This window comes from Mastomys coucha, unplaced genomic scaffold (genome assembly GCF_008632895.1).
Source record: "Mastomys coucha isolate ucsf_1 unplaced genomic scaffold, UCSF_Mcou_1 pScaffold13, whole genome shotgun sequence".
Lineage (NCBI taxonomy): Eukaryota > Metazoa > Chordata > Mammalia > Rodentia > Muridae > Mastomys > Mastomys coucha.
The window spans coordinates 33,840,489-33,852,275 of NW_022196895.1; the positions used below are offsets into that span (position 1 = coordinate 33,840,489).

Consider the following 11,787-nt stretch of genomic DNA (forward strand, 5'->3'; position numbering starts at 1 on the left):
ACCTGCCTCTGCCTCTCAAGTGCTGGGATTAAAGGCGTGCGCCACCACCGCCCGGCTTGACACAGTTTCATACTTCAGATTCTTTTCTTTAGAAAGGTTGTGTTAGCTGGGCAGTGGTGGCACACACCTTTATTCCCAGCAGTGGGAAGCCAGACACAGGTGGATTTGTGAGTTGGAGCCAGCGTGGTCTGTAAAGTGAGTTCCAGGACAGCCAGAGATACACAGAGAAACCCTGTATCAATAGTAATAATAATAATAATAATAATAATAATAATAATAATAATAATAATAAACAACAATAATAATAAACAATAATAATAATAATAATAATAATAATAATAATAATAAAGTGGTGGTGTATCCAGCAGAGGGGGGAAGGGTAGCTAAATGCTTTGTACACAAGAAATAAAAAAAATGTTCTAGGACCACATCTAATCATATCCACCTCCCTTTCCTTCATCTTCCTTGACCTCCTTTTCTTGCTATTTTTTGTCTGGGATGGCTCCCCTTTTCTCTGTATGAAGCTTTCGTCTTTCCTGTGGCACATTTCCGTTCAGCTAAACAGCCTTTCATAAAGCCGCCGGAGCTGCCCCACCTCTCCTCATTTCTTTGTGACGTCACCAATGCCCAGGCTGCTCCACTTCTATTTATCTGTCCTCAGTGAAGCCCAGTTTTTCAGGGCTCTCGCTCTCTCTCTCCTCTCTCTCTCTCTCTCTCTCTCTCTCTCTCTCTCTCTCTCTCTGGAGGTCAATGCACTGCAATGGCTGTCTGCTATCCCTTTTTAACAGAAATTCTATAAAATCAAAACGCATGGAACCAAAGGTGTAGTTCAGTGATAGAGCACTAGCTTAGCAGGCCCCTGGGTTTAATCTCCTCTTTCTTAAAAAAACAAAAGCCACAAGACAGAGAGTGGATATGGGGTTCCTGGAGGTTAAAAGCAGAGCAAAAACTGTACAAGTGCAAGGGAAAATTTAGGGGTGAGGGTATTCAGGCGTTGGATGAATGAATTGGTTAAAAATCCTTGAGCTGTGTGTGAGTTCTAAAATACCATGTAAGTAATCAAGTATGGTTACTGGAAAGATTTGAAGTTGACTCAAGTCCCTGTAGTTATACACTATTATTTCTAGTTCACAAAGACAGAGAATAAACATTAAAAATAAAATTTTTGTGCCTTTGTAGCTCAGAGGTCCTAGTGCTTCTCTAGGATGTTCAAAGCCCTACAGTCAGTCCCCAGCTCCATAAGAATAAAATATATTAAAAATAAAAAATAACAGAATGTTCATAGTTAAGTAACTACAAAGGTAAGCTTCAGCACTGGAAGCTGATTCTTTTTGATGCCGAAGCCTCGCCATCTACTGCATAACACTTGTACTTCCTGTTTTTAAATTATTTTTGCTATATCTCATAGGTCACAAGAGGTCTTGAAATTATAGAACAGAAATGATAAAAGATAGAGATTAGAAAATTCTGATGATGTATGATGATTCTGATGAATTCTGGAGATGTTCAGTCTCCAGCAGGGGCAGGGGCTCTCTTGAGAAAATGACTATACTCAAATGAGTGTGTGTATAGATAGGTCTGTACTCCTTGGTTATGTTACGGCTGGTCACTATGACACTAATATGAAAGCTGTTACATTTAAAAGTATCTGGGGGGTCTCTATAGATGGCTCAGAAGTTAAGAGCACCCACTGTTCTTGCAGAGAACCTGGGTTCGGTTCCCATTACTTACATGGCAGTTCATACCCACCTGTAACTCTAGTTCACTGGATCCAGTATCTTCTTCCAGCCTCCAAATGCAGTAGGCACACACAGCCAAAAGCATTCATATATATAAAATAAAAAATAGCCGGGCGGTGGTGGCGCACGCCTTTAATCCCAGCACTTGGGAGGCAGAGGCAGGCAGATTTCTGAGTTCGAGGCCAGCCTGGTCTACAAAGTGAGTTCCAGAACAGCCAGGGCTACACAGAGAAACCCTGTCTCAAAAAACCAACCAACCAACCAAACAAACAAATAAATAAATAAATAAAAATAAACATTTTTTAAAGTATGTAAGGCCTGGTATTGTGGACTCAGAAGCAGGGCACTTGGCCTGCTCCTCCGCTGATATCATTATCAGTAGTTAGAATCTGAGCTGGAGGGGTTCCAGGTTTTTTGCCTCTTATTCAAGAATAAAATAAAAAACCCACACAGGCTGCAAAGTAGAGCCAGGAAAACTTTATTCGAAAGCAAAGGAATAGCACAGATGAGAAAATACTATATTGTCAAGATTGACAGCCAGCTATCACAATGGAGGTACTCAAGGACATCAGGTTATTGCCCAGGGCTTCTTTTTATGGGGTAAGAGGAGCTGGTTGCTAAGGGGCATACATAGTTTGGATGGTTCTCTGTTTTGATTGATGGATTAGGTCATGACCATTTTTATTGTGTATGTCCCTTCCTCTAATGTATCTGATTTTAATTATGTGCCTGCCTGGTTATGCACAGGGGTAATTGTGTTAAATAGGGGAGCATCCTTAAAAGTTCACTCAGGAACACAGTTTTGCCTCATTGCACACGCACCTAGAAACAGTTTAGGAGGAATCAGCCTTTCCATTCAGGCACCACGACAAACGTGGAGTACAACTAAAGAGAATCTGTCCCAGTTTGGTGGTCTTTAAGAGGAGGAAAGTTTTACTCCATTGTTCAGAATGGGGGGGGTGGTGGTGCATGCAACTCGATGCAGATGGAGGTCCTGTGTTGGGAATAAGTTGCTAGATACATTATTCAGAGAGATGTGTATGTGCATAGTGTATGCAGGTAAAGGTCTCCAGCTACCAAGTACACTATTATTAGAAGATGGTTGTGTGCACATCCTAAACTAACTAGAATCTCAGGTTACTAAACTATTCCTGTGCTGTGCTTGCCTGCCACAAGCTCCTGGGCTTGATTCCTGATTAATAATAATAATAATAATAATAATAATAATAATAATAATAATGGAAAGCATTGGGATGTAGTTCAGTGGCATGGTAATGTGTTTAGCATGTGTGAATGAACCATTTAAATCCTTATTGAGCGCATGTGTGCGCACACACACAGCATACACACATACAGTACTTATGTGATAGGGTATGGAGAGAATACATACCATCATCAGAAATGGTACTGTTCCTGTCCTAGTGATTTCTTCTCCCTCTCATTTCCTTTGTATGGGAGAGGTATACATGTTTAGAACATAATTTAATGCAATCTAATTTGTCATTTCTTCCTATTGTTTCTGCTTTGGTGGAATAAACCAACTTTGTAAAAACAAGTATCACATGTTTTCTCTCAGAAGTGGAATCTGGAAATGGAGTGAGAGGAGAGGATATAAAAATGAAGGGAGAATTGTTGGGGAGATGGGTGGGAGAAGATAAAGGTTAGTGGGGGAAACATGATAAATGTCCATCACACGCATGTATAGAAATGTCACAGCAGAGCCCCTTACCTCGTATGATGAGTGTAACTAATAAAAATCTTAAGTTGTGTTAGGTGTCCCAAGAGGCTAAAACAAAGGATACTGCTTTTAACTGAAACCTTAAATTTTTGTTGTATTTTGTTTTGAGGTAGTCTCATATTGCTCAGGTTGGCCCCAAATTCTTTGTAGCCAATGGATAAAGTCTTGACCCGCCTGCTTTCACTCTCCAGGAGCTAGGATTATAAACACACTACCATGCCCAGACTTTTTTGATATCAAACCCAGGGCCTGATATTCTTTTTCAACTGGCCTGTACCCCAATTCAGTTGGTTGGCTGGTATTTTGTTTGTTGAGACATAAAAGGTTTGGAATACAAGCAAGGAAGGGGAAAAGACACTTTGCTGGGAGGAAAACAGCCTGGATGAAGGCCTCGGGGCACAAAGGGTCTTTGCTTAGATAATGACCACATTGAAAGCTCTGCCATGGAGTAGAGCCTGGGAGAGTGGAGGAGTGAGTGAGGATGTGGATTCCATACAAAGGGCCTGGTATTTCAAGAGAAACACCATGCTGTGCTGTCCAGGAGTATCTGAGAGAAATACATGACCTAATTGGATATTGGAGAATCTTATCCCACCTACTGTGGAGAAGGAATCTCAGAGATGTCTGCTGGATTATGAAGAGGTCTTCGAGCTATGGGCCTTACTATTAAGGAGAATGGCATACATTTTAAAAGCTGGTTTTCTGTGTCTGGGAATGTGTAACTCAGCTACTAAACACTCGTTTTGTCTAACATGCTTAAGACCTGGGATTCAACCCCAATCCCCTCCCCTCAAAGCTTTCAAGCTTTCAGAATCTAATTTGTGACTTTTGTGATAGTGAACAGACCAAAAAAAAAAAAAAAGTTAAATCTGCACATCTCTGAATGACCCACCAAATTTAGCTCTTATCAAACTTTAATGTGTCTTCTCACCAGCCAGGTATTTTGGTAAAATGCAAATTCTTCACTGCTGTCAAGTGCCCAGTGCCTGCCTATGACACTGGTTCTCACACTTAGTAGCAAGTAAGTAGCAAGTAGCTGGACTATAGTCCAGAATCTAAATTCTGATGTATCCACCTCCTTAATGCAGATCACAATTCTTGGTAGTCTAGCCAGTTGTCACTGGATTTGCTTTGGTTTTTATTTTATTTTATTTTATTTTATTTTATTTTATTTTATTTTATTTTATTTTTTGGAGGGGGAGGCCAGTCTGGAGCTCATCAAAATCATCCAGCCTCAGGATTACAAGCATGTCCTCAAGCATGTCCACCTCATCTGACTTGAAAACTGTGGAGCAAGCTGGGGTAGGGCATAGGGTTAGTACTAAGGATGTGGCTTTTCATCAGAAAAAAAAAAAAAGCCCGTTTCTGGGTATCTCACTCACTGCATGTGATTAAGACTTAGTTACAGGTCAGAACGGACAAGGCATTTATTTACAGAGTATGAAGCTCCTAACACTTCACATCTAGGACCAAATGGATTGCTTTTCCACCATTAATTGAGGCTTACTTTATACCAAGCACTTTCATCTGTTCATGAACCGGGCTGGATTCTAGAAGCCCTTGGATTAGTTTCTTGTCGAAAATATACAGCCAAACTCAGCGTCATTTCATAGCTAACTCCTGTTCCTCATTCTAACCATTGCTTTGGGGGTGGGGGCTAGTGTCTACAATTCTAAATGTAGAACTTTTTATTCTGTGACTAAAGCTTTGTATTTCTCTGGCGAGTCTATAGAGTGTTTCTACCATCACTTTAAGCGAGGTCCTGGGTACCATAAGGCCTGCCCCTCCCCTTCTCTCTCTCTGAGGGAGATTTCTTTATTAGCAATGCAACATGAACTCAGAGCCTTTGGAAAATGATTAATCCCAGAACAGAGTATTTGAGAGATCATGTTTTAACCAATTGTGATTACACGGTTGGGGGGGTGGGGGAAGACAGGTAGGAAGATTTCGCATTGCCTTTTGTTCCTTAAAAAAGCTTCCTTGAAAACAGCGATGGCATCCAATCTTAAAGGATATAATTTATTTTTTTAAATCTCAAGACAGAGTTAAGACAAGCAGATAGTAGTACTCTTGATTTGCTCTACTGAGAAAGTAGGGATTTCTAGCCTCTGTTTGGAAAAAGATAAAACTGTAGGGTTTGGGGGAGGGGACATATGCTGGAGAATAAACCCTCATACCCGCAAAGTCAGAATCTACCTGTAAGCTACGTATATCTCACGGCCCATAAAAGTGATAATATAAATCTCCCCAGAAATACTCATTCCTCCTTCCAAAACAGAGTCCGCTGCTTCCTCTGCCCTCCAACAGACCCAAATTTGCTCTCGTGTTTTTGCCAGTCGAAGCTGTGTTGCATTAGGCTTGGATCATTCATTCCCCTTTCTTGTGATCAAAGATAACGATGCAAGTGTTTGATGGGCCTGTGATGGGGCGGGAGGTGGCCAGATCCGCCCGCAGATTGGGTTTGCTCCCCTGGCGCTGGCTGAGCGCTGGACAGGAAACTCTGGAAAGCAGCCAGAGCGAAGTGAAGTTCCTGGCGCGAGCGCGTGTCCTGCTCAAAGAACCCGGCGCTAGCGCATTCTTCGTGCAGTTATTGGCTGGGACTCTGTGTGCCGCTGTCGGCCAATGAAGACGCTGGAGATCTGGCCCGGGCCCGTCCCCTTTCGGCGCCCCGGGATGAGGCAGAGACTGAACAGCGGGCGAACAAATCAGCGGCGCCCAGAAAGCCATGTCGGACTCGGCGCCCAGCGCCCAAGCGCTAACCCGCTGAAAGTTTCTCTGCCAAACCTCCGGGACCGCCTGGACCCCGGCAAGAGGAGCCGCTTTTGAGTGAGATGGTCGCAGAGGCCCGGAGCAGCGGACTGGTAAGCCCGGGGAGAACGGTGGGAGTTTTGCTTCTGCTAGCCGCCTTGACCGAGGCTTCCACCATCATTCACTATGAGATCCTGGAGGAGCGAGAGAGGGGCTTCCCCGTGGGTAACGTGGTCACGGATCTTGGTTTGGATCTCGGCAGTCTGTCGGCCCGCCGACTCCGGGTGGTGTCCGGAGCTAGCCGTAGGTTCTTTGAGGTGAACTGGGAGACTGGAGAGATGTTCGTCAACGATCGACTGGACCGAGAGGAGCTGTGCGGGACGCTGCCCTCTTGCACTGTAACTCTGGAGTTGGTGGTAGAGAATCCGCTGGAGCTGTTCAGCGCGGAAGTGGTGGTCCAGGACATCAACGACAACAATCCCTCTTTCCCCACCGGGGAAATGAAATTGGAGATTAGCGAGGCCATGGCGCCGGGGACGCGCTTTCCGCTCGAGAGCGCGCACGATCCCGATGTGGGAAGCAACTCTTTACAAACCTACGAGCTGAGCCACAACGAGTACTTTGCGCTCCGCGTGCAGACTCGAGAGGACGGCACGAAATACGCGGAGCTGGTCCTGGAGCGCGCCCTGGATTGGGAACGGGAGCCAAGTGTCCAGTTGGTACTGACCGCGCTGGATGGAGGAACCCCAGCTCGCTCCGCCACCCTTCCAATTCGTATCACAGTGCTGGACGCGAATGACAATGCGCCTGCTTTCAATCAGTCTTTGTATCGGGCGCGCGTCCGAGAGGATGCACCCCCAGGCACGCGCGTCGCCCAGGTTCGTGCAACTGACCTGGATGAGGGCCTCAACGGAGAAATTGTTTACTCCTTTGGCAGCCACAATCGTGCTGGGGTGCGGGAACTCTTCGCTTTAGACCTCGTAACCGGGGTGCTGACAATCAAGGGTCGCCTGGACTTCGAAGACACCAAACTCCATGAGATTTACATCCAGGCCAAAGACAAAGGTGCCAATCCCGAAGGAGCGCATTGCAAAGTACTGGTAGAGGTTGTGGACGTAAATGACAATGCCCCGGAGATCACAGTCACCTCTGTATACAGCCCGGTCCCTGAGGATGCTCCTCTGGGGACTGTCATTGCTTTGCTCAGTGTGACTGATCTGGATGCTGGAGAGAACGGGCTGGTGACCTGCGAGGTCCCACCGGGTCTTCCCTTCAGCCTGACTTCTTCCCTCAAGAATTACTTCACTTTGAAAACCAGTGCAGCCCTGGATCGTGAGACCATGCCAGAATACAATCTCACCATCACAGCTCGAGACTCGGGAACCCCCTCTCTCTCAGCTCTTACAACAGTGAAGGTCCAAGTGTCCGACATCAACGACAATCCCCCTCAGTCGTCCCAATCCTCCTACGACGTTTATGTTGAGGAAAATAACCTACCCGGAGTTCCTATATTAAACCTAAGCGTCTGGGACCCCGACGCCCCGCCCAATGCCCGCCTTTCCTTCTTTCTCTTGGAACCAGGAGCGGAAACTGGTCTCGTGGGTCGCTATTTCACAATAAATCGTGACAATGGGGTCTTGACTACCTTAGTACCCCTGGACTATGAGGATCAGAGAGAGTTCCAACTAACAGCTCATATAAATGACGGTGGGACCCCGGTCTTGGCCACCAACATCAGCGTGAACATATTTGTTACTGACCGCAATGACAACGCCCCCCAGGTCCTGTATCCCCGGCCTGGCCAGAGTTCGGTGGAGATGCTGCCTCGAGGTACAGCTGCGGGCCACGTGGTCTCCCGGGTGGTAGGCTGGGACGCAGATGCAGGGCACAATGCCTGGCTCTCCTACAGCCTTTTGGGAGCCCCCAACCAGAGCCTTTTTGCCGTGGGGCTTCACACGGGTCAGATCAGCACTGCCCGCCCAATCCAGGACACAGATTCACCAAGGCAGATTCTCACAGTCTTGATCTCAGACAATGGAGAACCATTGCTCTCCACCACCGCCACCCTGACTGTGTCAGTAACTGAGGAGTCTCCGGAAGCCCGGGCCGAGTTCCCTTCTGGCTCAGCTCCCCGAGAACAAAACAAAAATCTCACCTTTTATCTACTTCTTTCTCTAATCTTGGTCTCAGTGGGATTCGCAGTTACAGTTTTGGGAGTGATCATATTCAAAGTTTACAAGTGGAAGCGGTCTAGGGACCTCTACCGAGCCCCAGTGAGCTCCCTGTACCGAACCCCAGGGCCTTCCTTGCACGCAGACGCGGTGCGAGGGGGCCTCATGCCGCCGCACCTGTACCATCAGGTGTACCTCACCACGGACTCTCGCCGCAGCGACCCACTGCTGAAGAAGCCTGGTGCGGCCAGCCCACTGGCCAGCCGCCAGAACACGCTGCGAAGTTGTGATCCCGTGTTCTATAGACAGGTGTTGGGGGCAGAGAGCGCCCCCCCTGGACAGGTAAGTGTTAGCAAGCCGTCTCTGAACCGCTTTAATGCTTGTGAGAGAGGTGTGGGTAGGTCTGTTTTGTTGTTGCTGTTTTGAAAAATGGTGATGTTTTTCTGAGCGCGCTTCCAGACTTCGACCTATCCTTCCTAGATGAAACGGTGCCTTTAGGGGGAAGAGGCTGTCTAGAATGTGCTCTGTGGTCCTATATCAAGATGGTGATATTCGCTCGATTCATGTGTGAACTCAATTCACACCCTCAGCACACCCGTTTGCTATCACAACCAAGAGTCATGCTAAGGGCACTTGATCTCAGCACTCAGAGCTTAGCTTGGTAGGGTTTGCTTTGGAAATGAGCTCCTGGGCACCTCTAACTAGTGTCAGTAGAAAAACTACCTTGTCTAGCCACCTTTCGAGTGCCTACTACAGCTTCTATATTGAAGCTAATGTGTTTAAGATTTGTTTGTTTGGGGCTGTCCTGGAACCAACTCTGTGGATCAGGCTGGCTTCAAACTCAGAGATCCACCTGCCTCTAAAACTAGTTTTCTTTTTAATAACCTTCATTAGCCTACACAATCTTGTACCTCATTCTCAGATCATTTATAAAGCTCTGGACATTCTTTACATTTATTTCAAGCACAGTACTGGAAACAATGGGCATTTTATCAAGTATCTTATAATATTAATGATGAGCATCATAGGAAACAGAAGAAAATACATAAAAATATAAAGACAAAAACTTAACTATAATACTCAAAGCTAATCATTTCCATTACAAAGATAAGACTTTATTTTGAAAATAAATCTAGATGGCCTGAAAGAACACCAAGTGGAAAAGCCTCTAGTATTCTTGATCTTTCTCCATCACTGTGTCTTGCTAGGTGTGGACCTACAGGGAAAGAGAGATTCATTCTTTTCCTTAGAAAAGTAAAGCATTCATGCATGCATGATGGAATGCTGGAGACTATGAAGGCTTCTTTTTGAGACAGGCTACACACAATCTGAATTGCAGGAGAACATCTGTTATTTGGTAGCTAAGTTCATTATTGCTGGAAATTCTTTGGTTTGGTTTGGTTTGGTTTGGTTTGGTTTTTTGAGTCAGATTTTTTTCTATGTAGCCCTGGGCTGTCCTGAAACTCACTCTGTAGACCAGGCTGGCCTTGAACTCAGAGATTTGCCTGCTTTTACTGGGATGAAAGGCATGCTGTCACCACTGCCTTACTAGTGTTGGCAATTCTTAGGTTTGGCAATTAAACGAGGATTCTCACCAACTGAGTCTTTGACCACATGCCATTCAGCCTCCTTTCTAAGCCTCTTGCATGCAAAGGGGAAACAACATGGGCTTTGTTGGACCAATTGGTATTATTCTGCATGTGTCTAGTTGTCATGATGGTTAAACATTATTAGTTATCACTATTAAGATTACTAGTAGTACTTCTTTGTCCAAAAGCTTGAGCTCTCTTTGGAAATGAGCAAATACGAAGGTGGCCTAAACTGGCAATGAAGCTGAGGGAGGGTGGTAGCATACAGAAAAGCTACTCCTCTGTCAGCCTAAGACAATATTCTCAAACTTGGGTACACCTTAAAAATCACCCAGGGACCTTTCAAAAAGTTTGAAGCACAGACATCTCAAATTTGCCCTAGAACCTGCTAGCCCATCATTTATTGTATGAAGTAGAGGGTCATTATCGGTCTGATGTTCACAGAACCAGGAGCCAAAAGCCAACTTTATTGAACCAAGCCCCAATAAAAAACAAAAATACTATCAAGTCACTTTCCAGATTTAAAATTTTAAATAGTGCATAGATCAATTCTAGAAAGGCATTGTATGTAAGGCATAATGTGGCATTTCAGTCACCTAAAGAGACAATCTTCCTAAACCACTAGCATCTAGGGTGCTCTTTTCAACCGTCTGTCTGTCTGTCTGTCTGTCTGTCTGTCTGTCTTAAGTAGCCCAGACTGACCTGATTCTCTTATTTCCACCTCCCCAGTACTGGTATCATAGGTGTGCTGCATTATGCCTGGCTCAGTCTTTGAAAGTAGAACTGAGCAATAGGAACTGGCTCTTTTGGGTGACACAAATATATTTCAAAATTAAACTGTGGCAATAGTTTCATCAAATTAGTATAGAGAGATATACCAAAAACCATTAAAATGTATACTTCAAATAGTTGGATTGCATGATATTTCAATTATATTTCAATAAAGCTTTTTTTTTTTAACCTAGATGTAAAGGAGCTTAAGAAATGGCTCAGTGGTTTAAGAGTATTTGCTGCTTTTGCATAGGACTCGGGTTTGGATTCCACTCACTGCTCACCCCTTAGACCACCAACAGCTTCCCATAACTACAGTTCCAAAGCACCTGACACCCTTGAGCACCTGCATGCAAGTGGTGTGTACTAACTCATGCAAGCACATACATGCACTCAGAATAAGGTCTCTAAAAACTAAGCTAAACTGAAAAACAAAACAAAAAGAAAACAAAACAACAACAACAAAAACTAGTGGTAGGACCAGGCATGGTGGCACACACTTTTAATCCTAGCACTTGGAAGACATCCAGATGCAGGTGGACATCTATAAGTTCAAAGCAACCCTAAAGGACCATCATGAGTTCCAGGAGAGCCAAGGCTACACAGTGAAACTCTGCCTCAAACAAACAAACAAACAACAAAACAAAACAACCTAGGAGCAGGAGAATCACACACCTGGCATAAGAGACCAAATCAAGGACATCTAGAATTGGGGCTTTGTGATGCTCCAATTCTAGTAAGCAGACCGTGTTTGTTTTAGTGTGAACTTGCAATACCACACAGTACTATATATGCTGCTCTTTCAGATTTAAATACTTTTTTTTTTTCCTGTCTGAACTTCGGGTCCTTTGTCAAGACATAAATATAATACCTACTTTGTAAATCTTTAAGCAGTATTTGTTGAAGTAATAAACGATATGGATATTCATGGTATATTATTATCCCCATGTGCTAGATATTATAAAGGGTGAAAAGACAATCTTCTTTTATGGTACACAGGATACCAGAGGCAACAGACATACAAAAAAAAA

At 44.6% G+C, this 11,787-nt stretch overlaps 1 protein-coding gene across 17 annotated transcripts in view; it reads left to right on the plus strand.

The window, feature by feature from the left end:
- The window catches only part of LOC116087063 (protocadherin gamma-C4), a 176,646-nt gene that overhangs the window by 134,515 nt on the left and 30,344 nt on the right, over positions 1-11,787 (plus strand). Inside the window, exon 1 of one of the 17 annotated variants that reach the window (XM_031365503.1) lies at positions 6,145-6,338. The exons of 15 other annotated variants lie outside the window; for them this stretch is intronic. In XM_031365503.1, the coding sequence (XP_031221363.1) occupies positions 6,309-6,338 (30 nt within the window). In that variant the 5' untranslated portion in view covers positions 6,145-6,308. One more of the 17 variants, XM_031365493.1, reaches the window with a different exon arrangement.